Raw genomic sequence first — 26,619 nt, forward strand, 5'->3', positions numbered from 1 at the left:
GTCTCATAAATCTCGTCACTAGAGTTCAAAGGCACTTCCCTGCAGACACCATGCATGTAAGATGTTAAAAGGGGCCGGGATTCAGGTGATGCAGGTGTGCACAGGTCAAGGGTTAAGGGGCTTTCTAACTTTGGAAAGGAAACCCTCACGGTTATTTCCTGTATTGTGCTTAGGCTGGCTTTATGTCATCAAAACAAATGCCATCTACTGCAGAACGGACACTGGCTCTCAAATACTGAGGAAAGGAAAGTGAATAGCTTTTCTGATTTGGTTTTGTAATGTGTGTTTAAACACTGAGAGGCCTCTGGGGAATGCATTATATTAAATGGTAAAATAGTTTGCAGACATGCAGATGTAATGGTGGTGATGCACATGTCACTGCACTTGTATCGGTGAGAACACACAGCCGGGGAAACCTGTACTAATGCCACAGCACTTACAAGCTCATAAGGGGATGCTCAGTGTCAGGCCTACAGTCATAATACAGCATATATATCCAGATGGTGTAAACATTTGCAGCACATACATCTTTTAATCAATGTAGAAAATTAGTCTCTTAACTGCTGAACTGCATGCATTACCATACAAACTTAGTCTTTTTGATCAACAAATGCAATCTGGACCCCAGATCCCTCAGTGGTCAGCACAGTGTGCATGTGTGTACCAATGCTCCCATTTTAAGGACGTCACTCTGTTGGAACTAGTGAGGCCACTGCACCCAAGACGATTAAGAGCCAATGCATTTGAGCAAGTTAAACATTTGCAGCCTTTGAAGGGCATGTTAATAGTAATGCAAATCTGCCCTGTCTGCTATTTCTCAGCACTGCCTGGCCCCTGCTGAGAATAGAGCAGTCTCATAAAAATAATAAGCGTGTGACAGTTGCACAATGGGGAGAGAATCCATGCCTGGGTCGCACATCCTTCACAAAGCCAATAAAACCCCAGGTTTTGTAAAGGAAAAGAGGGCAACCTAATCTCCGGATTGTGCTGCAGTCGCCTGGCTGACTCTACCTGGGCCACGGAGAGCACAATCAGCCCTTTCAGGTAATTAATGAAAGCAGAGCCTGCTGCAGTGAAGAAGCCAGTCTATTGAATTAGCCTTTGCAGCAGGGGCCTCCACCGACACAATGGCAGAATAACAGTTCACAGGGTCTGCAGAAAGAGCATCAGTATGTCTCTGCTGGGTCTCCGAAACAGCAGCCCCACTGCCTGCAGGATTAACTGCATTCTGCACTTCAGGGGAGCCACTTATAGTCTTGTTAATATTATTCATTTTTCTTATTAAATGCTGGAACTCAGAGAATTTGACTTTAAGTGCACTATAAAAAACTGTTCCATCTTTCAGCACGCTGTTAAATCAAGCAGCATGCCAATTTGTGCAACATGAGCGAATGAAGCGAATCACACACTCATCATGAGAAAATCTGCTCAGTGACCCAACCAAAACCCTAAAAAAATTGATACTAACACCGTATATTATATAACACCCTATTTATGACATTACAATATTAACGATGCATAATATACAACCACTCATTATGAACATCCCCATTTATGTAATACAAAGACTACAGGTTATTTTGCCTTTTTTTTATTCCAGATCATCATTTGCTCACCATTTCCTGAAAGCAACTAAAAAAACCTGAAAGGGCTAAGTCCAGGAACAGAAAAGACAGGTTGAAAATAATTAGCAGGAGCATTATCAGCATGACTTGGAAATGGACAAAAATGGTTCGAAAGGCATCCTGTCAGCAGTAAGAAAAAAACCCACAGAGCGACATGGCCGTGGTGCTGCGGAGGGCCGGACTTACCGGAGAGCTGCACCAGGACAGTGCGGCTGCTGAGGGCTCCGAAAGCGTTGGCGGACACACAGGTGTACCCCCCCTCCAAGCTGCGCTCCTGGGCCCGCCCCTCCCGCAATGCAGGCAAGATGGCCAGAGACCCATTGGGCAGAACCCGCAGACCCTCACTGTCCACCACTGGCACTCCGTCCCTCACCCAGGACACGTTGACAGGCTGGTCCACCGCCGCCAGGTTGCAGTCCAGCACCAGGGAATGGGTCGGCTCCAGAACAACCTGAACCGGGCCAGCACTGCAGCTCAGCTCCACAGAGTGCGACTTATCTGCTGAGACGGAGAGTGAGGGAGCAGAGAGAGGGAGAAAGAGAGAGCATTAGGCTCCGACAGCAGGGGTTGGATATCTGTACTTCATTACCTTGATTCGAGCAAAATTACATAGGCAAATCAAATTAATATAACAATAAATATGTGAGGAAATTAAATATTGAATTGCTTTTCTACTTCATGAGCACAATGTTCTTAGGAAAAAGGCGATTCCCTTGCTTTGGGGTCTATTCTAGTTGACAGTGGGAATTACATGACAAATGTCCATATTAAGGTTGTGTTGGCTGCAGTTTAATTTCAGGTTCAGAGACGAGGTCTGCAATATGCTCTCAATCTAGTGTAACCAAGAGACAGTGTGTTTGGAATAGCATCCTTATGACGGCTGGCAATTAGTTTCCCCCGTGACCAGCTCCAGTACTCATATCCTGTGCCATCCTGAGGACAATTTTACACTAGCAAAAGAGAAAAGGCAGCCAGGCTCTGTTTTAGATATACTGTAGGTAGAAGTAGGATGTAGCTAATGATGGATCTATATGATTATGGAGTGCAGTTATTTAGTGAGCATGTTAAGCACTGCAGTACTTGCTTGAAATGATGATGTAATGCAGTTCTCAGCAGGGTGCTGTGTGGGTGCGGGCCAGTGCCATATAAACACACACACGCCCACTAACACAGACAGCAGCTAAGCCTCCTGTACTCTCACAGCATCTCTCACTCACAGTGGATCAGCTCCAGATTAAATTTGACGCTGATCCAAAGAAAAAGACTTCCGGCTTCTCCTGGCAAGGAGTGTATCAACACTCTACTCAAAGCACATGGCTCTCTGCCATACCCCTGCTCACACAGCAACTGTGCACACCCTGACAGCCCTGTGAAGAGCAGGCATGTAAAGAGAGGATCAGGGAGCAGAGGGACAGTGGTCCACAGGGAGACAAACAGATGTAGGATTGGATGGAGACAGAAAAAAGGGGACAAGATTAAGTCTGTGTTCCGACTAAAATCTATACTACTGTACCTAGTGCACAAAAAACCCACTATCAATGAGCCACTTTCTTCACTACCCTTGTGTAGAAGAGTCAGAACCGACCCCTAGTAAATACATCTATTGGCAATTTCTAAATTCTTGGACAGTCTCAATGTGAGACAATCAACAATTCACTTAAATAACATGGTTTTCGAAGAAACACAAGTGGAATTGACAATTTGTTATATTGGTAATCAATTTGAAATTGCCATTTTGTAAGTATCAGTAAAAGGACACGGGTTGTACACGTGCTCTCCTGACATGCCCAGCTGTCAGACCTATTCATCTTTTGATAAACTGCAACCTCTGTAGTACCTTACAGGGAAGCTGGCTCCTGTTGGAGAAGAGGTGCGTTTTTCACTTGGCATCACTGAAAGCTTGCAGCCACCTAACAAATCACTGGAGTCATGATTTTGTGAAAAGCATGATAAGATCATGACCAACAAATGCTCACACTATCCCAGCTGCACAGTGCTAATTGTGTGCCTTTGCTTGAGGAATTCTACACAGAATCAGCCCGGTACTGAATCAGCAGCATCTGGGCCAAACGGGTCAACTTGCACTCTAAACAAGTGTCTTTATTGGTGGAGCCACTGGGGAATGGGAACACAGCCTTAGAAAAAAATAAGCTGAAGAGTTATCCCATTAAAGCAATTCCTGAGAATGCAGGGAAATAAATCAAACTCCCATAACTTAGAAGTCTGAGCTCATTCACCATTCGCAGCTGGCAGGGACCGAAACAGCGATCAAGACGTCTAATCCAGGGATACAAATGGGACTCCCAGCTGACAGTGGTTTGAGCCATGCCAGGTGTCACTAGCCACCATTGTATAATAGCCAACACCAGGTGCTGGATATTCAGAGCTTGTTACCTCCATTAGAGTGAGCTCACATGGAAAGAGAAGCTGTGTCACAATCAAATGAAATAAATTGCTTTCCTCCTTCCATATAAAATTAAACAGCTTGTAATGGAACATCTTTATATCTTTCCCTTGAAGTCTAGAGTTCAGTGTCAAAGTGCAAAAGTCCACTGACATTGGTGAGAAATCAGAGGGCAGACAAATGGGGCAGTTCTACCCAAAGACTCTGACCCGACAGTTTGCTCCCTGCTCACAGTGCTGCTGATGAATCAGCCTGCTGATGCTCATTAACAACAGTAAATTAAGTGAAAGAGTTAGCCTACTTTCCTTCCTTTCATCTGTTAATAACTGGGAGAGGGCTACATGATAGAAGCTCATTCACCCCTTTTCACCTCCAGCAAGCTCATTCTTTTTCCTTTCCATTTAAGCTCTAATTAGATAATTAAACCGTTTGCATCTATTTTTAAACACATCACTGCTTGTTCACATCTCTGTACCGTTTATGGAACCTCTGAGAGGGTTTTAAAATGTGGGACCGATTGACACAATCTGGTTGCCCACACAACCCTTGACTACCCCCACTTTCAAGAGGCACACAAAGTCTTACAGGCTCTAAAATAGAATACAAAAATGCTCCAAAAGAACAAAAAGGTTGGAAAAGTAGTTTTATTACAAGACTACAAAAATAAAAATCAATTATTAAACAAAACAGAATTATTCATCATTGACATTACTATTTTCCATTAGCAAAACAGGCATTCATTATTCATAGTGTTCTAGTTAATAAGAAAGTAGGATGTTGGTCTCTATCACCTAGTAGCTGTAGGACTTTCTTCAGCACTCTGGAGTGAGAAAGGTTCAAGTCCTAATCCCCCAGATCCTGTTCTTGAAATTCATATCCTGTGGGTCATAGGGTTAACCATTTTTTATTCCACTCACTCTTATTTAGTTAATTGAGATAATTATTTAATTCCCATAGTCTCAGGACTAATGCAAGTTATTCAGTTTAATTCAAGCTATTTTGCTGACTTGCTGAGAACACCAGGGTTAAGGTATTGAGTACAGTCCTGTTATTTTCTGTCTCAGTTGGCTGTTAGTGCCAAATTTTCCACTCAGTTTCATCAAATATTGAAGGGGTGTTTGTGTGGGATTACAGAACGGGTAATCATTGGTGCTCAAAGAAAAGCTGGGTAGGGATCCTCGCATAGTGCTAACATTGAGTGCTCATCTGGAAGACTGAGACTGGACCAGCACTGACAGCCATGAGCTCGCACTCCGCCAGGGAGTAAGACACCGCGGTTGCAGCACATATGAAAAAAGCACAGACCAAAGAAAGTCCTCTGAAGTACTCAAAGCATGAAGTGGCATTTAAAATTGATAGTCAATGAAAATGAGGAGTGCACTCTCGTGAATACTTGGCAGGCTCCTGGCTCTTTGTGTATTCAAATTGAGTGGCGCTGAATGGATGCAATGGCAGGCCGCCAGTGAACCGTCTGCGCAGCTTGCCCTTCAGTAGGGTGACTGCGTCTTCTTTCTAAAGCTCCTGTCCGCAGCCTGGTCTTCAAACCTCACTCCCACACCAACTCTCCTTATATCTGCGAGTAACAGGGCACTCTGCAGGAGCTCCACACTAGCTTTTCACAGAAGACAGGGATGCGGTGATGCCGATAATTCGTCTGCCCTGTAGTGGATTGGACCTGAGAATCCAGACTCGGCAGTCACACGGAAATGTACCAGCAGTCATGGCCCTAACGGAACCCATTCACAGTCCGAAGCACAAGAACGCCTGCAGCCCACTCCAATGGAGGACAGCAACAGGCTGCCTTTTAGATGAGCTCTGTAATTCAGCAAAGCTTCCAAAAGACCAAATTCTTTAGAGTTTGAACTTTCTGTACTACTAATAAGGGAGGAAAACATTTAATAACAATGTTTTAAACTAAAACTAAAAATAAATGTGGTGCATTTAGAGAATAGCGTCTACAGAATAACTGACAGTACAGAGATATACAGTGCACAGCTACTGTATTGAGGGTTGTTGCATTACATACTGTAAATGCCTTTGTCTCAGGCAGGAACAAGCAATATTGCAGCACAAGTAAATTAAACATTCTTCCCAGGCAGGAATACTGCAAACTGAACCCCCCTGGCAAAGATTAGGCCAGTCAGGCTCCATGCAGATCAGGTGTCTATCTCTCCCAGATTTTAATGTTTAACCTCTTTGCCAGATTACTGAATCTCAGCAGCTGATGCAGATAACAGAATGGAGTACAGGCTGGCGTGTGGCTCATGAGTGATCAGGATCCCGGCAATAAGTCTCAGCAAGGTGGGGGTGTGACAGGCAGCATGAGAAATGAGCCCACGACGGAGAGGATGGGTGTGGGGAGGGGGTGGGGGGGCAAACAGACTGATTGATAGCTATGCGCAACACTCATGTTTGGAATGGTGTGCAACTACAGCTGCGTCCCTGACTGAACTATTACAGCTCGTTCACAAGCCACGCCAAAGCACTCAGGAGCTTCAAACTCCTGTCAAAATCGCAGCTTTTAGGAAAACCTGACAAAAAAAGGCATACAAAACACAATCTGTCTGCAGGTTCAGGAAAGCTGCTTGCTATTCAGCTACTTTTCATCTGTCACTTGTTCTAACAAGATAGCTCACAGGAACGCTGAGAGATGAGCTGGCGGAGCACGTACCAAGGAGGGAGGCAGGAGGGGAACGACATTGGACAGCATCAGCACATTCCCAATAGAAGATATCACTGGGATTTCTATTTTGGAGAAATCGAGACATCCTGAGTAAGGATCGTGATAACGCTGATGCACAGTGTGCTCATTAAAATTAAAAATAAATCAATACAAAAAAAACTGAACGTATATACTGCAAATGGTGCATTAGAGCGGAGGCCATTTCTTTACCGCTTGCATTAACTTTATTATCCTAATCTTAATGTGGCCTTCTGGTACAGCACTTAAAAAACTATAGATCTTAAAAAGTCAGGACTGTGTCAAAGTCAAAACTACTTCTTTGAAAAGGTACTCCTTTGGCAACGGAATAAATTAATTAGTGATGCCAAAGCAAGGTATCTATCTTCATCCATGTGACTAAGGAAAGAATGTGATTAAGGTGGCTATCTTACGCTGTAATGTGATTTTCAACTTTATAGGGCTTGAGAGCTCCTGTCCCAGCAGGCTACAGCCCTGTAGGATTTCTAAGTCCCTTGAAATCACCATTAGCTTAAGACCTGGGAGAGGGGTCGAATTGCTCGGTGTGAGCACAAATCACTTTGATTAGCCCATGCAGGACTGAGGTGGAATGACCTAGAATCCAATGTAGTCCTCTAGAACTTAAAGACCTCTAGTCTTAAACTGCGTTTTCCAAATACATTTTTGGCAATCCCAAATTACTTTAAAGGGATCCAAGAAGTCAAACACTGCCGTCCTGCACTATCTGGTGAGTGGTAATAATATGCAAATATAAATATGCATAATTATCAAACCAAGCATCCAAAAAGTCAGTAGAAAAAAATAAAGACTACAGAATGGAGTCATTTTTATTTTCAGAATAATGTTGTAATAGCTACAGCACATGCAAGGAGTTCCTTTTTGTCATAATATTGACAGACAGCCAAGACAGATATACTTCTGAATTATATAAACATTTAACTCAATAGCCTTTTAACATCATGTCTCTCAGAACCCGGGATATGTTATCAGAGCTCTCGGAAGGAAGTCTACTGCTTTGGTTTGTGCAGCGTGCAGGAGTTAGAGAGATCGAGATCACGAGAGATAGGGCAGACAATGGGAGAAAACGCAAAGAACTAAAGGGATGGGGCGCTGTGATCCTGAGAGGGGAAAGTGAGAAAGAGGAGACTCGAGGAAAGTAAGGGAATGTGTTCAGCTAACTCTCAGCAGGTTAAAACCATCCAAGTGAAGAATTTCAGTGTCGCTAATTTTAACATTGTAATTAAATGCTTTTCATTAGGTGCCTCACAGATGATTTTTTTTAAATCAATGCCTTTAATACACACTGAAGCTGGACTAATTCCACTGAAGCTGGACTAACTCGTGAAAATCAGTGACAAATGAGCTTACGACCAAGGCGAGAGCTTCATCCCCCATTTGCTCAGGCTTAAAAAACCACGTTTGAGAAAAGATAAAAGCAGCCTGATCGTCCATCGCTTTTTCTTGATCCCTTTTTAAGCGTCTACAGATTCTGACATGCAATTAAAAAATGGCAGAATAAACCTTAAATACCCGGCGCCCGTAAAACTAGCAACAGAATCTCACCAGCAGCCCCACTTTCCCACTGCAGCCTTTTCACTAACCCCACTGACATTGAAGGGAACAGTTCAGGTGGGAAGCTGCATCAGCATGCGTAGTCTGCAAAGGAACAAGTCATAGGTTTATTCCTTTGTGTTTTCTCTCTTCTCTTTACAGCATGGAGTAAACCTATTACTTGTGCCACTGTAGGGAATAGATGTGTAAGCGATGGTGAGAACTGACAAGGAGAAAAGGTTCTGTCTCTCCAGCACAACCTTCATGTTCCACAGGTATCAGGTTTACTGGACCTATGTTCTGAGAACGTGCTTCAGGATACATATGGATAAGTGACAGATCCGTTCAGACAACAGCAGCAGTGGGCCCACTACAATGATAAAATCAGTTGACTTGACTAAACATGTAGATGTATGTGCAGAAAGCTTAGGTTAAACAGATTGATTTTATTCTTTAGTTTGAAAGTTAGAAATGATTTGAAATTGAAATACACTGATTCGAGGTCAGCATGACTGCAGTTTAGGGCATGATACATGCATCTTTTCTATTCTACTCTACACTGAAAAAGGCTATTCTACTCTACGTGGTTTAGAAATGAAAGCCATTTTCATGCTCTGCTAAAATCACATCAAGTGGAAATAAAACTGAACTGTTTACCTTTGGTCTGAAATACAGCCCCTCTCAGACCCCCACCCAGTTTTTAAATTATTGATCTGTGTGCAGCAAAGGAGTGTGAATGAGGGTGACAGTGAGTCAGGGCTTTTGAGAACGTACCTGGGGCTCTACTCCTGCTTAAAGCAGCCTCATTAGAAAGATGATCACAGCAGAAGAGAAAAAGCACTCTGAGACAAGTCAACATCATGCTGCATAAATAAGGCCAGAATTCAAGCTGCTACTGTAACTTGTTGCTTGACTGGAGTTCAAATCAATTTCGTTTCATGACCTCTGTTGTCATTGATACAGTACAGTGAAGTTCCTTTCCCAAATGCAAAAGGAACAGACCATTTCCTCAGTAATGACCTGCAGGACAAGGTGACCACCGTCTGCCTAGATGCCCATTTAGCAGGAGCACTGCAGGAAAGCAATTTTCCACCTACTGGGTGACCATACACTCTAGGCTCAATAACCCCAAACTCCAAAACTAACTGCTGTTTTTTTACTTAGTTGCCACCATGAAGAGGTATAAATCTTCAGCCACCCCAAGCAGCCCCAGTAAAGTTGGCAGCTAAGGGGAAGTCATCAGGAAGCACTCAAAGGCAGGGTTAGGCCTACCCCACTAACTGCTCTGGCAACAGCCATGAGTGATTGGAGGAGAGCTCTATGGCGAGTTCATGGCCTGTTCTGAAGCCTCCTTTCGGTTTCCTCTAGGGACTCAGGGCATGCACATTGTGAATAGATGCATCGACTGTCAAATCTGCTGCTTTTTCAAGCTAAGAAAACAACTAGAAGCAAATATGCACAGGAGCAGCCTAGTGAACTGAATTATCAGTTTCCTGTTGTTATACGTCTTATTGTGACACAATTCGTGATTTTATTTAGTAAATTAAAAATGGGGGAAAACTACAGACAAACTAGAATGCTGTTACAGAACTACTGACCCAAATTCCAACAAAAAGAGGGCAGATTATTATATTCCAGCTCTAAAGGATTATTATAATATACTGTATTGTATTTGTCATTGTAGGCACCAGGTAAAACTATACGGTAAACTCTTGGTTTAACAGACTTCGCTTTAACGGACTTTGACTCAGAAAGTTGAAAAATAGTGGACTTTCCCTGTAATAACGGACAAAGTCCAGAAAAGCAGTAGAGAGTCCTGTCAACAGGCTTGGTTTATTCTTTAAAAAAGGACAAATTAGAAGAAATGAAAGTATATATGAATTGTAAATGTAAAAGTAAATGTACCAAACAGTGATGTAAGAAAGCTCTGTAAAATGCAAAAATTATAAAAATAACCTTAATAACCTTTTCTACAACATATCTTTAAAATAGGTATAAAAGATAGTAATCTCAATGGTGTTGGTATGGCGTAAGCAGATTACGAGGGGTGTTTGCGTTTCATATATTTTAGCAATTTTGAAAAAAAAATAATTGAAAAAATATATTAAAATGCTAACAATATGTAAAAAAAGTTTGAAATTCAGGAATATCAATGGTGCCTTATAGGAGTAGGTCAGTTTCTTATGATGAATGTTTGTTTTTTCTATGCTTTAGCAAGTTTTACACAGTATATTTACAACACATGAAACACACTTGCTTGTATATTTACAATTAAAAAGGCAGAGGAATTTTCATTGTGTTGATTACAAATGTTAATAAATAAGTTAGGATATTCTATATACAGTGGATATAAAAAGCCTATGCACCCTTATGGAAATTGCAGGTTTTTGTGATGTAAAGCCAGAAATCAAGATAAATCATGTCAGACATTTTTCCATCTTTAATGTGACCTTGAACCAACAAAATTCAACAGAAAAACAGACCATTATTAGGAAAAATAATTGAAATTAAAAAACCTACAACACCCTTGTTGCATAAGTGTGCACACACTTTTACAATGGGGGCTGTAGCTGTGTTCAGAGTTAACTAATCACATAAAAAATAATTTCCAAAGGTAAGTAGTATACACCTCCCATCAATGGAAGTGATTCTAATTAACCCCATATAAAAATCAGCTGTTCCTGTAGGATTTCCTTGAATCTTTCGTGGTTGCATCCTAGTGGGATAGCCATGGTCCGCAAGGAGCTGACAAAACATCTACGGGATCTTATTGTTGAAAGGTACAGATCAGGAGAGAGGTATAAAAGAATATAAAGGCATTGGATGTACCATGGAGCACTGTGAAGACTATCATCAATAAGTGGAGAAAATGTGGCACCACAGGGACATTGCCAAGATCAGGATGACCCTCCAAAGTTGATGACAGGACAAGGAGAAAACTTATCGTTGTGGCTACCAAGAGGCCTACAGCAACATTAAAGGAGCTGCAGGAATTTCTGGCAGGTACCTTGCATGTGACAACAATCGCCCGTATTCTGCACATGTCTGGGCTATGGGGTATAGTGGCAAGATGGAAGCCATTTCTCACAAAAAAGAACATCCAAGCCCGTCTAAATTTTGCAAAAAAAATACATTCAATCACCCCAAACCATGTGAAAAAATGTCTTATGGTCTGATGAGACAAAGGTTGAACTTTTTGTCCTTAATTCTAAAAGATATGTTTGGCACAAAGACAACATCATCACCCAAAAAACACCATACGTGCTGTGAAGCATGGTGGTGGCAGCATCATGCTTTGGGGCTGCTTTTCTTCAGCTGGGACAGGGGCTCTAGTCAAGATAGACAGGATAATGACTAGCGCCAAATATCAAGATATTTTGGCTCAAAACCTGCTGGCCTCTGTCGGAAAGCTGAAGATGAAGAGGAATTTCACCTTACAACATAAGGACTCAAAGCACACATCCAAGTCAACCAAGGAATGGCTTCAGAAAAGGAAGATCAAAGTCTTGGAATGGCCCAGTAAGAGCCCAAACCTCAATCTCATAGAAAAGCTGTTACTCAATTCTCCCCATGCTTATTCCTTGTACAATAAGCCTCTCATAACTGGCCCAGGAGATCCCCTGGTGATTCGAAGGAGCTTGAACTTTTTTGCAAGGAAGAGTGGGATAAAATTGCAAAGTTGATAGATGCTTATTCACAAAGACTTACAGCTGTAATAAATGCAAAAGGTGCTTCCACAAAGTATTAGCTGGGGTGCACACTTATGCAACCAGGGTGTTGGAGGTTTTTTTATTTCAATTATTTTGCCTAATAATTATTTGTTTTTCTCTTGAATTTTGTTGGTTGCAAGGTCGCATTAAAGATGGAAAAATGTCTGACATGATTTATCTTGATTTCTGGCTTTACATAAAAAAAACCTGCAATTTCAATAAGGGTGTGTAGACTTTTTATATCCACTATATGCATTTTTCTCATATCTAATTTTTCTCAGGTGTGTTTTCAACCTGAAAAAACGTTTTAAATTTGTGATTTAATGGACATTTGGAAACGATACTGCATTAGCACTGACTGAAGCCCTCAGTAGTCTTAGCCCTCCCCCACACACATTCTAGTGCTTCAATGTCATTCTTCCATGCTCCAGAATCCTTTGCCTGGCACATTATGTTCGGCCCATGCCAAGTGACAGCAGAGGTGCTGTAAACTCATAAATAATTTGATGCCCCGTCTGCTCCAACACGCTCCTCTCTCCTATCAAAACCAGCAAGCAGCACAATTTGAACAGGGGCCAGAATCATTTAATCTCAGTAGATTATCATAATAGGAACTAGCCTGGAATCCAGCCACTGAGATAAAGGCGCTCAACGCGTTCACTTCCCCTTAACCTCCTCCCTTTCAACCTTCTGCAGTCACACCTGCTCTAGTCAAGATAGACAGGGGTAGACTGCTGGGGTCTGGGAAGAGTGAATGGCTGGGGAAACTCGTGTGGAACAGGGCCATGACTTCTGAAAGATGAAAATCTTTTTTCATCGAAACCTGAATTAAATATTAAAAGAGGCAAGGAGACCAGGAAAGAGAAAGAAACGCCGCAAATAGCAGCAACGTTTTCTTTAAACAAGCGAGCAATGCCTTTCAGGCATTAAATGTGCTCTGGCCAGTGAGCTGTGCTTGACTGCTCCGATAATGCCAGAGCCCCTACTGTACTCCTCAAATGGGTTTTCAGCAGCTCACAATGAACCTCCCTGGAGCCGATAACAAGCTGAATGAAAGTTCAACCGTATTTAAGGATCATCCAAATGGAGATCAAACACACAGAGTCCGCTCCAGCTGATCTAAAACTGAATAGCTGAATAGGACGGAGGGAAGAGCTGGCTGTCGTATTACATAGGAATAATAGAAGGATGGGACTCTTGAGGCCTATGATGGGAAGCCTCAGAGCAGAAACTGGCTCCAGCTGTGCCACGGGGCTATTTCTCGAGTTTTCAAAAATCAAATGACATAAGAAAAGATCAGCTGCTCACACAGAAAGCAAGAAGGAATGGAGGATTTATTACATTCTGCTTTCTATCTCCTCGGAACAGCAAAACACAACAGCCTGTGGCTAGCAAAGCCTAAAACAAATCAAACGGCTGCACAACTGGGAGCCTGGTTTGCTTCCCAGCAACATAAGGCCTTACAGTCTAGGCATGCACTGAGAGAAGCGTGTTTCTTTAGCCATGTATGCATGAACCAGCAAAAAAAAAAAAAAAAACCTCCCTGATGATGTGTGTGAAATTTAACACAGCAGCACTATGAAGAACGGCTCCATTAATAAGTAAGGGGTCGCCAGAGTCACTTGGCAAAGGAAAGAAATGAATCCCATGATACAGGATGACTCTTTCCAAAGGCCCGGCTATATCCATAGCAACTGGCAGAAGGGGAACTCTCTGACCGGCAGAGGGCAGAGGTTGGAAGGGAACACTATCAAAGAGGTTTTTACTGTCAATTGACAGAGCGGACACGTTTGGCAGTAATCTGCCACGTCCAGGTATAACCTCATCCAGTAAAATCATGAGATCATTAATCCTTCCTAGGGTTTCTGCAAATGTCTTATGTCGTGACATAGGCAATGGTGTTACCTAGCCGCAGTATTTTCTCTCAAAGTACTTGTGGCACAACTAATCAATTCCCCCCACTGCTTATTCCTTGTACAATAAGCCCCTCGGAGTACACCTCTGGCTTACACCTCCCTGCTGCTTTGTGAAAAAGAAATTCTAAAGAGGGATCTATTCGCTGTAATCATGCAAAATTCTCTGGACAAGACGTGTCTGTCTGGCCCTCATCCTGCTCGGGCCCTTCTGTTTCTCATGCACCCCAGCCTTCACTGGTCCCACGGCCAAATCTACCTTCACAAAGGGCATGTGCTGCACCTGTTGCTTAGCCTCACACCATATCACAGCCAAATTACCATATCAAGTACTGGTAGACTTGGCCAAGAAAAACATCATCCAGGAAGTCTGTGAAACTCAAAAACATAGTGGCCTCAGAGCCGCTTTACAGACGTTTTACTAATCCTTTTAGCAATAGAACAAGCAAAGGTTTATTCCATGCAGAAAAGAGAAGAAAATGTTTCGGCTGTGGAGCCTTCTTCAGGTGTTTTTTTATTTTATGTGTGCTTTGCTGATATTAAAGGTTCTGAGATACTGCATGCATTCTGAATACTTTTCTCATGTTGATTGTGCCGAGGCCTCTGCTATAATTCATCAAGGTTCTTTTAACAATTCTGTGACCTGCCATACATGAACTTCAGCTGCCAATTCAGTGGGATCCATTAAGAACTGAAAAGATAAATTCGTCAGATCAATACCTTCCTAGCAACTGCACAGAACAGGTCGGTACTCAACGATGACCTTCCTCATGAATCACGACCCACTGGTGACAGAGTCCACATGAGCAGGAGGCTGGTCACCCAGCAGGCGGGCTGTGGGAGGCCCGTACAGCTGAAAGCAGAAAGGCAGCTCTACGACTTGATGCAGAGACGGCAATGTGAAGCGGCTCTTCTCCAGTCACCGGGGCCTGCCTATCTGCCACACTGCACTTCCAGTGTACCATTTAAGAACCTCCTCACTACAAGGCACTTCTAATGAAAGACAGCAGGAATTATAACACCGACTGCTGTGAGGCTCAACAGCAGCTCAGCTTAATGGAGGTAAAAGTTGAGCTCTTAAAAACTCAGTTTTGGAATTTCTAATTATCTTTAGTCGTACAGCCATGGCCCCATTATCAAGGTGTGCACAAGATCCTTGGTTCCCTGGAGTTTTTAAGTGCTCTTCTTCAACAATGCCATTCACTCCAGGCTTCTTCCTGAGGAATCAGGCTGGTTAATGTTCTGTATGTTACAGTGCTGGCAGCTTTGTTAAGGTCTAGGTCATATTGGTTTCTTGAAAAATAAATCTTGTGTTCCAGCCTTGTGATCTGTACTACTCTGATAACTCTTTATTCGGGCTTTACAACAGACAATGCTGTCTTTGAAAAACAAAAGGCACAGATCAAGAGCGAAAATTCCACTAATAGCAAAAGAAATTGATTCTTGATGACTGCAGTGATGTTAAGGCTTGGCAGAGGGGATTGTGAGCTTTGGCATTTCAAACTGACAAGCTGATATTTCAGTCCATCAGTCTTTCTTTGGGTACACATTTTCTGGGCAATTTTATTAACAGGACCTAGATATGCCCAGTATCCGAACCGTAAGTGTTCAATTCTCTCATTCGCCTTTTCTCTGTGCCTTACTTTCAAAGCCAGCAGTGCATTGCTCTATTTACTGCAGGGTGTCTGTAGCCCACAAGGGCTGTATGGTGATGTAGATTCCATTTTATCATGAGATCATTAAGACTAAATGTAACAGCCAACTAAACCGGGTCTTCAGGATTCAAGATATTCAGCAGGAGGCGACTTAGATCTACAAGACCACAGCCCTGCAAGACCAGGGATGACAACCAGAACACCTCTGTTGGGGACTACACCTCACCCAGGATTGTGTCCATTTCCTATTCGCCACCACAGATGCAATTCTGCTCATCTAGCAGGATGGTGTCTAGTAGATGACTGATATAAGTGCAAAGGGTCTCAAGCCAGTGAGGGGTTAATCCTCCCAGAGCCGTCCTCCCCAGCTCTCACTCACACCAATTGCAGCCATGTGATGTGGCAGCCAGCACCCAGAGAATGGAAAGAATGCGATCGTATGACTGTTTACCCAGCGAGCACTGTGAAAGGATCCCAGCTCACCGAGAACAGAGAGAGATGCACTCCTGCAGAGACTTTCCCACAGAAAACCCGATGCACAAACAAACTCTCACACACAGGCACCCCCGATCACCCCTCCCACACACACATTACCACATAATATGTGCACAAAAACAAACTTAATACCCCTTGCCCCCAAAGAAATAACAAATTCACACAATACTGACAATGAACTATGAAGAATAAAGCAGCACTGTACCACGTGGTCCCACTCCGGGCTCATTTTAAAATTCTGAAAGGGTTTTCTTAATAAGGTCAATATTGGAATGATAAAAGGAAGGCAATGTTAAATAATGGAACAAGTAAAGGTTTATTCCATGCTGAAAAGAGAAGGCACCACACACCTGAAGAGGGCTCCACAGCCAAAACATTGTGTTTCTTTTCGTCTCTTTTCAGCATGGAATAAACCTTTACTTGTTCCTCTGCAGCCTCCGCATGCTGAGGCAGCCGCCTACTTGAACTTCTTCAATGTTAAAAAACGCCAATATTAGGGAAAAGGGGCTATGGGCTGTTTAATTCTACAGGCGTTTTTAAAAGCATCGGTCCTTGGCAACCTAAATAAATGGTCAACTACGGGAAAAAAAATGTGCCAATCACAGATCCTGAAGATGTCTCAAAACTGTTGCTACAGTGTCCTGTCAAAAGCTCTGTTAGACCTATTCATCAAGAAGATCTTTTCCAGGAGCTGAAAGCATTTCTCGGGCATTTTTTAATTAAATTTCTGCACAAAATGCTCCTTTGAAAAAGAGCTGGGGGAAGAATGGGGGGTTAGCAAATCGGATATTGCAATATTTTACTTTCTCCCCTCCTGCAGGGGAGGCTGAAAAGATCGGAGACCCCTCCATTGAACTAAGAGGCTTTCTTTCGGTGGATCGACACTGGATGTGGCACTTCGGGACACCTAGTAGAGTAACAGTATTGCAGAACTCAAATACACAGTATAGCAAGGGTGTTTCCATGAGGTTTACAGACCCGTATTACAACATGCATGGTGACCGTGAAGGGCTGACAAACATCAGGGCTGTCAGCATTCTATCACTTTTCACCAAGGCCCTGTCATGTGGATTTTCTAACCAAAAACCTGCTCCCGATTTTCTAATATCAATAGATCCCCCCCCCCGTGTGATTTGTTTGAACAATCCGGGGTGAACAGTATCTTAAAACTCCCAGAGGAAGTGTGGATAGTTACTGTACAGCCTAAATTTTTAAATCTGAAAATAGGCTTTAGAAATGATCAATCATAAAAACCGACAGACGATCGAATGGATTGTCTTCAGTAATGGCTTGTGGGACCCTTCGAGATTTCATCGACTTGCATTGGTTGACATAAACTCAATACATGCGTGCACAAACCATGAACGCAGACAGTTCCAACACCTGCTAATCGAGAGAGAGCACACAGGCGGGCTGGGGTTTTCACACAACTTGTGTGTGCACCCCAACTATACAAGCCACTCCAACTGTAACCACATCAAAGAAAGCTAAAAGAAAAAGATCTAGCTTGATGTAGTGTTGGCTTCTCTCTACCCTTACAGCTCTAAAGTCTCATCGTATGACAAGCACTTAGCACCCAATTCCAAAAAATACTGCTGAGACTGTAACACGATACAGAAACATCCTCCTCAAATAGAACTGGCCATTGCCACAGTCTGATTCATGTACAGTACTTTAAATAATACTGAAGAGTCCTTTTTTTTTTACTATCTCCAGGGAACGGGGCAGTTCTAATCCTGCACCACTTTTTGGGCCACAACACAGGGCAGGGAAAACAATCCACGTAGATGATGTTATTTCTGCAGAAAGAACAGATAAAAAGGAGCTATCCAACCGACAGACACATAAAGGCACATATGGGCACAATGGACTCATACTAGCTATGCAAGTCAATTGCCAAATGATTTGTAAAACTACTGTATTTTATTTTCCTGTCCTCGGTGCCAGAAAACACACAATGGTGGCCAAGAAGATTTAACTAAACTCCCGTGGGGGAAAAAAATGCGGATTACAGCAGCAGCTTGCCATACAAATTTGCGATAATGCTAATGAATTTTAAGCCAACAGCATATTCATTTATGCAATATAATTAACATAATTACAACATTTACAGAACAGCTTCTCTAAAATGCAATTAACTTTATGAATAATCCATTAGCAGAACTCATCGAGGCTAGTCTTCGGAGGAGAACAGGGCAGGCAGTCCCAATGCAAAGCGCTCAAGCCAGGCCAGGTTCTGCTGCCAGCCTTATTTATCACATTGGGGTGGGAGGGCAGGTTTGCACCATTTTTCTCTTAATATTTGCTTATAACTTGATCATTGGTCCCTATCTGCAGCTCAAGACTGTACACCGAGCCGCTCATCTCATTTTTGAAAAACCCAGCGTTTCCAATTGTCCCCCAATTCAAAATCCATCAGCCACTTCGGTTATAAATAAATGTCAACAAACCCTACTGTTCATTAATGCTCAATAATTATTCAGTGGACTGCTATTCCTTTACATCAAGTAGATCAGTGCAGGACGCACAGGATGACATTCACAACGGACTCCGAAGATACACATGGCCTGACCATTGCCACCACATAGCAGCATGTGAGCAGGGGACTCATGACATCATTCTGAAGTTTAAGACGGGTACTGAGATCAGGAAGTTTGTCATTTACTGTTTTATTCTGTACAGATGGCAGTCTATAAAGACTAAGCTGTGGAGGGCTTTCATGATTCCTATGGTCAGAACCCAGCTGAAGAGACAACTGATAACTCAATCTGGCAATGTCCTACAGAAAAACCAAAACACATGCAGGCTTGCTTGTTTCGTTGCCTCAAATCTGGTACTGAATGGCCCTAAGTACAATCTTAAGACCATTCTAATGTGGCCCAAAACCTTTAAGGTCAGAGGCAACATATTGGCAAACTGAAAACACTATTAAATAGGACAAGCTTTCAAAGCACATTGTTAATTTTGACTGAACAACTATAGAGCTGAGATAACAGTGAAATCTGTACATTCAAAACATTTCCTCCCCACCCTCACATTTGTAAGCTCACAGTGACTAAAAGGACACAAAAACTGCTGCACACATAAGAACGTCAGGCTAATGAAGAGTAAGAAGTAGATGGAACGATTTTATTTTCATTATATGAATGAAAAGGCTGCACTGGGCAGGCCAGACTAGTGGCTGAGCAGAGACATTGGGTCCAATACAGTGGCCAACAAGTCCCCTGAGGTCAAACCAGCAAGTTTTTTTTTCTCCTGCACATGTGTAACTGGAGACTTGGATACCTAAAGATGAATGCGTGTTGATCCTTCAGCGTGTCAACTAGTTGGCCGGATCTACATGCATGTGACATTCTCCAGGGAGGAGTCATGGGGAAGGGCTGCTGCTGCTGCTTCCATGTGACAAGCAGCACACTTAACGAGGGGGGCTGTTTTTCAGGCAAACAGGCACCGGGTCTCTTCCACACAGCCGGGAAGCTTCCCCTGCTGCAGAAACAGAAAGCGCACAGAGGCAAAAAAAACTCGCATTCGCACTTGCCAAACAAGCCCCGGCGATTCCACAAACAAGAGCCAGCATGCAGTGGGCTTTTTGCTTTAGTTTCCATATGAAATGCCTAATACATATTCCACACAAGGCAACTTCACAAACCGCGTGCACCAGTTCAGTAAGCGATGTGCATTTCACTTGATCTTTCACATGGAAACCAAGCTCTTTGTTTATAATGAGATACAGCCCCTCCCTCCAAGCCCTGTGGCAATTCTGTACAAAGCCCCCACATTCCCTTCATAATGCTGGGATTGCTTTGACTAAAAACATCCATTGAAAAATGGCAATGATTTTCAGGGCAGTCAGGCAACATCTCCACGGTTAAGAAAAACAGCTGGAACCCGTGATATGAAGCATTGTCAGTAAAAACACCATAAGCCTTATCGTAGCTTGGGGCAATTTTGATTTTTCTTGAAATTTAATAGAAGAAAATGCATTTTCACAGTAATCACGTCATCCCCAGAACAAAATATGCTATACTGAGATACAGTGATATACACTGTATAGACAGTTAAATGAATACTAGAGCTGCAACAGCACATACATCCTGCACACCAGATGTTTCAATGAATAACAATCTGAATTTGCTTCTCTCACAAATGTTAATCATTTGTATGTTGATTTGAGTATTTGCAATTTTAATTTAAATATGCCTTTCATGGCCTACAATATGATCTGTGCCGACACATTAATAAAACTCCAGGAAGGGTACACCATCTATGTCTGTCTGGCGTGCAGTGCATTAGACTACCATATGTATGTTGTATAACACTACGAGAACCCTAAAAGGTGCCAGAAACTGACAGTAACAAAAGCAAAACGATTATTTTATAGACACGAGACAGACTGCATACTAGACTACACAAAACTACAATTTAAAATTTATGATGACAGCTATGCTACCATTTTGAAACTTGATCTCATCAGATTTCATGAGCTAAGCAAGTTTAGGTCTGGTCAATCCTAGAATGGGAGACTTCCTTGAAAAATGAGGTTGCTGTTGTTGATGGTATTGCTGGTTCATAAGTGGTGATTTTCCTCCTGACCCAGAATTTTATACCCCTGTGTGGTGACAGGAGACATGGTGATGTAGTAGGTGTCCTTCGCATAAGATGCTAAACTGAGGTCCTGATTATTTAGTCATTCAACATCCCACGGCTTCGCTCATAAGAGTAGAGGTGATAACCCCAGTGCCCTGGCTAAAGTATAGTATAGGGCTTGTCCAGTCTGCTCTTTCTGAAGTCGCCCCTTCATCTAATTGGTGAACTAATTTAGTGGAGTGCTGGCACAGAAAAGCTGCTATACATCACCCAGGTGGATCAGGTGGGTACCCTCCTACTGTATATGTAAAGCAACTTGGCATTCTTTCTGATAAAAGCCACTACACACATCTGTGAAAAATAAAGCATAAAATAACACCTTACACCGGATAGACTGAGGTTTGTTTTCCCTTTAAATTTAAGAACGTACAAGCCTAGTTATGTTTTTCACTCGTCCTAAACTGTAAAAATCGTAATGGATACAGCACAGTATTCCTCTGACGTGCATGGAGTTGAGCCCTCTGTAGTGCTGGGCTGAGGGCAGTCTTACAGAAACCAGCCGAGCCCAAGCCCTCCCTTGGTCTGGCCGCTCCCACATGCGATCAGACTTTACATCTTCGAGCCGGCGAGAAGCCAGCTTAACTTCTCATAACAACGATTACCGACTCAAGACAAATCAGTATTGACTGTAGCCTATCACCTCCCATTGTCTGGACTGCCTAGTTTTCACTTAATTAAATCAGGGGCACTTGCTTTATCCCGCTTTGGGTACAGGACCACAGTCGGTGTTAAAGAACGGAATTATAGTAACGTTTTATTGCGTAATGGCTAGAAATCAAACGGAAGGCCGAGCAGTAACTTCAGTGACTCGAGGTCTAAGTAAATGTGCCGTTTTTGTGTGTTTCTTTAAGTAGCTGCTAGACTGCTCTTTTGGAGTCGTGTGACATGACATCATTTTGCGTCACGAGTCACTTCCACGGTGGAGACCCAGGTATTTGTCAGCTGCTGTTGCGCGTCTGTTGCCACCAGTGGAAGAGAGCGCTCTCGATACGCTTCGGCACGGTCCCCATAGGTGACGTTAGCGCTTTACGTGGACAAACACAACCAGCCGTCGTCTTGGATACCCTTTATGCAAATTATAGTTTAAAATAATCTCCGCAAAACCGCTTATCTGATGCTTTTTCAGGAAAAGCAGTTTTTGGGGTGAAGTGGGTCACCGAGTTAAAACTAATTCTTCCTTCTTTTGCTTTTCTAATTGGAATCCTTGAGATAAATATCAAAACAAAGCTTCTAGGATGTTGTTAATATTATTCCGCTTCACTTTCAGTGTGGGGGAACAGAAATCGACATCTTGCTTGTCTGTCAGAAGCACTGCAAAAAAAGTTCCGAGACCATAAAAGGAGATGCAAACGCTTAAAAACACAAGTTTATGTGATCTATTGCGTCTAGTTTTCCCCCTCAAAACATTTCTGAAAGAAAACGACCATTCATTTTATTGTCAAGACAAAAGCATTTGGTAATAGTGATGAGTATTGTTACGCAAAAATAAATATAAACATAATATTTCTTCCTACTGAATTGTTGCTTTTGCATAGTGGGAAAAAAATGTTGGATACCTTTAATCACTGGGACCGTCACTAAACATAAATCTTTTCATTCTCACGGTCGTCTACCCTTAACCTGAATGCTTGCCATTTTTTTCTAACTGGGACATCACATCCAGGCTGCCGTTTAAACCCTTCATCTTGTGACACTGTACAGCGGCAGCGCTTCTGCGCTCGTCTTTGTCATGTAAATTCACTGACCGCCAGACCCCCCCCCGTCTGTGGGCTGACTGGTTGGCTGGTTAGCTCGATGCTTCCTCCCTGGCACTTAGCTAGTCCACAACAGCAGCCTCCGAGCAGGCAGCGCACACCCCCTTCCTACGAGCTATAAAAACACGAAGCACATGGCAGACATTTGGCACTGATTTTTAAAATCACACTTTATCCTTTACCGTTATGCGGAGCCTCGCTGCACACTCGGATCGACCGTAGTAACTTCATCTTTCACCTTGCTTTTTAAAGCCCTCTCAATTTTGCTGCGCTTTAAAGGCAAACTGCCTCCAATTAAGTACTTAATATTGTAATAAGCATGCGCATGTGGTATTTATCACATTGTGCAGACCGCTGCTGGTTTTACGACTTACACCCGCGCAAACTTAAGAGTCCCAGAATCTAAACCGTTAGGGGGGGGGGAGCTCTGACCCACATGTAGCTGCGTATAGCGCATCTAAAGGTATTTCAGAATAACCTACACTATTTGCGATTACTGGCACGAATTGAAATTAAAAACGCCTATAGCCAGAGGCAGCAAGCACATTTCTAAAGGTCTGCAGCGCCCAGGAACGCGTCCTCGCATTCCAAAACAAGCGCCCGGCTGGCGAGCTGGCGAGCTGCGCCGCTCCGGGACCGAGACCCCGGGACTCTGTCAAGTGGCCGGTCCCAGCACCACCCCATCGACCCCGCAGGCTGGGCTGTCCGGAGCCCCGACGCGCACGCCGCCAGACCCGCAAAGCCTTCACATTGCAACAGACCCGCATCGGCAACTTTGTAGCGAAGCCGCAACTTTTACTTCCCAAACGACCACCCCTTTTTTCCCCCCTTGCGAAAAGTAACAGCTGGAAAACCGAGTCAACATCACTCCCCTTGCGCACGAGATTGCACCGAGATAAAGGCAGCCAGAACATGACTGCGATGAGACCGAAATTAAACTGAGCAGTTATGTCTCTTCGGCGGGCAGATGCGCGCACGCATACACACACACGGCTAAAGCACAGAACATTTTAGCGTGAAGTAAAAGCTCTTTACCTTGAACGGACAGAGCAGAGAGCCCCAGCGAAAGTAGACACAAAAAACAGAGATCCTCCAGCGCCATGAAAAACCTATTCCCAGCAGGAGAAGCGACGTGTGTATGTCTATGCGTACATAAATGTATAGCAGTTTTCTGTTTACACGTGCTTAGTTTCTTTTTTTTTTCCCCACTCTGAAATTTCTCCTAAAGAGAACGGCAGTGAAGAGGAGAGAGCCGTCGCTGCGCTCTCCGGTCCATCGCCATGTTGTGAGCGAATGGTAATGTGTGTTAGCTACATACAGTCAAGTCCCGCTTTAGGTGTCCACTGGAGACGCCTGAAACACTGCCAACGGCCCAACACACCCCCTTTCCTCACAGCGCAACGCCATGCTGCTTCCGAGCAATCAGCCAACGGGAGAGCAGTGGCCGATCCGACCCCATAGTCTCTATAGCCATTCATTGACCGCGCAGCCCACAGCCTGCAGGAACCCTCAGCTGGAGCACTTGGTATGAGCACTGCTCTGCGCTGCTAACACATACCAAAAAAAAAAACAACCCTGATGATTGTAATGTATTGGGGTCAGAGCATTAAAGCGATAGGTATACTTCTATCAGCTAAAAACAGATTCATACATCAAAGCATATATACATCACACACTACTCTCATAGAAATTATACCTCATTGCATTCAAGAAAATACAACCCCCTGCATTGAAATTATTTGTCGATACCCCTGTTCTGAATTGTATTTTAAACATACAGAAGATCATATTCGAGAGACGGGAGGGGGGACTGTAGGAACCCCTGTCTTGTACAGACACAGGATAAGGATCAATCTCTGAAGTAGCAGGGATTGTTGAAGCAGCAGCAGGCTCTGTTTTGGGTGTCATTTGCCATCCCAACAGCTCACTGCCCTCAGTGCAGCAGTAATGCACTGAAACCGACAGCCTTTTCCCTCGATACCTCTGGTGTTTAAGAGATCAGGCAGCTGGAGGCATTTCGAGCGCTGAAAACACAGCAGCACCTGCAGACAGAAAGCTGCCACGACTGTTGGTTCAGGAATAAAATACATCATCCTTCATGTAGAGGCTGCTCATGCACAGGTCAGCTTTGCCAAAACCGGCGAAGGCATGGTGTCCTTTATCCAGGAAACCCTGCTTCAAGTTAGCCCAGGGCCTGTCCTATCAGGAGAGTGCTATCACTTGAAAATAAAAGCTCACACGTCTACATCCTGAGCAACGCCCTGAGAGCACCTCAGGGCAGAGAATCTTTACAAATTCCCAATACCATGAGGGACAGGCAAGTACTTTACTTTTGTAGTGTCGTGATCTCTACTTTCAAAGTGTTACATTCTGTAGCACAGTGTGAATGGAGGTAAGATATCTGAGACGGGTTCTTTTTTTCTGTTGTTCTAAGTAAAAATCCGATTGGAGGCAAAAGTAAAGAAAATTTGACTTAATACTGCAAACACAGACATAGGATTGGAGCAGCACCTCCCTGTACACTGTTCATGGTCTTTCGGTGCAACACATTTTTTGCTGCCACTACACAATTTGGAGAAGCAAGAAGAAAGGCAAATAATCTTATATGTTTAAATGGAGAATTTAAAGGGAAATTATCTTTTTAAATTACACAATACATTAGACAATACATTGACTTCATTTAGAATACTGTGTACAGTTTTGTTTGCAGCCAAGCACGTTGCAGGGCTTTTAGTAATGTCTCACTCCAACAAACTAAAATAACCCAATTTCTTTGGGTTTGGCTTGATAGCACCACGAGAGGATTTGATTCGAGCATTCAATATCTTCAGTGTCAATCCAGTGGACACCTTCAGGATCAACTGGAAAACATGAATCTGAGGACACATTTGCAAACTACATGGAAGTGCATGTACAGTAAAACTGAGAACAGGGGGTTCCTCTTCATATAAAGGTTTGTGTGATCCTGGAAGAAGCTACTTAGCCTTGTTACTGAAGGAACCCTGGTTTCCTTCAACAAACAACTGGATGAGAGCCTCTTACCAGTTAGCTCAGGTGTGTAGCTGCGTCAGCATGAGTAGGCTGCAAAGGAACAAGTAATAGGTTTATTCCATGCTGAAAAGAGAAGACAGAAAACACAACGTTTCAGCTGTGAAGCCTTCTTCAGGTGTAGGATCACAGCCAAAACATTGTGTTTTCTCTCTTTTCTTTTCAGCGTGGAATAAACCTATTACTAGTTCCTCTTACCAATTAGCTACTAGCAGCAAGCTACTTGGGTCTCCTGTAATTGGTATCTTTTTGGATGTTTTTAAATAATGAGAAATATCATGGCACTGCAACAGAATCACCTAGTTCCCTTCCCTTTCCCAAGTTTGAGTGTGACACTCTGTTAGATCTGTTTGTATGTACCCTTTTCAGAAATAGGTGTCTGCGGGAGTTGCAGAGGACTGGAGCAGTAAAAGGTGATAAATAGACGTCAGCAAGCTGTAGGCTTGACTCAGTAAACACCCTTCCAGGGGGAGCATGATGAGGCCTCCAGCAGTGATGTATGGCTCAGCTTGCGCTTTCAGACACAGATGCTGTCGAAGGTTCAATTTGGGCCCGAGGATTGATGCCACTGTAGCACTGATATCATTTTCATTACTCCCCTGGCCTCAGCCTGTCACAGGCTGGGCTGACAGATGTCAGGAGTGTCAGAGCTCACTGCACACATGCTGTCCTTACTCCTCTGCAAAGCCATGCAGAAACTTTCGTCTATTTTTTAAAAAGTTTATTGTGCTTTGGTTCAGATTTTTACACAGAGAATAGGAAAAACATAAAACCTAGATTTCTATGTCACCAAAGTTCTGTGCTGGGTCCCCTGCTATTCTATATAGCCAGCAGCCATATCACTCTGCAACTCACAACTGGCAACCCACTGAAGCTCAGCAGGTGTGAGCCTGGTCAGTACCTGGATGGGAGACCTCCTGGGAAAAACCTAAGGTTGCTGCTGGAAGAGGTGTTAGTGGGGTCAACAGGGGGCATTCACCCTGCGGTCCATGTGGGTCCTAATGCCCCAGTATAGTGACAGGGACGCTATACTGTAAATAGGCGCCGTCCTTCGGATGAGACATAAAACGGAGGTCCTGACTCTCTGTGGTCATTAAAAATCCCAGGGCGTTTCTC

General features: G+C 43.3%; 1 protein-coding gene across 2 annotated transcripts in view; it reads right to left on the bottom strand.

Moving 5' to 3' along the window:
• igdcc4 (immunoglobulin superfamily, DCC subclass, member 4) overlaps positions 1–23,979 on the bottom strand; it is a 65,622-nt gene extending 41,643 nt beyond the window's left edge. Inside the window, exons 1-2 of one of the 2 annotated variants that reach the window (XM_088641038.1) lie at positions 23,491–23,979; positions 1,812–2,126 (exon numbers count right to left, since the gene is read on the bottom strand). In XM_088641038.1, the coding sequence (XP_088497164.1) occupies positions 1,812–2,126; positions 23,491–23,557 (382 nt within the window). In that variant the 5' untranslated portion in view covers positions 23,558–23,979. The remainder of the gene's footprint in view (positions 1–1,811; positions 2,127–23,490) is intronic. The other variant, XM_088641039.1, reaches the window with a different exon arrangement.
• Between the last annotated feature and the right edge of the window lie 2,640 nt (positions 23,980–26,619).

Source organism: Lepisosteus platostomus, chromosome 7, assembly GCF_059453375.1.
Source record: "Lepisosteus platostomus isolate fLepPlt1 chromosome 7, fLepPlt1.hap1, whole genome shotgun sequence".
NCBI lineage: Eukaryota > Metazoa > Chordata > Actinopteri > Semionotiformes > Lepisosteidae > Lepisosteus > Lepisosteus platostomus.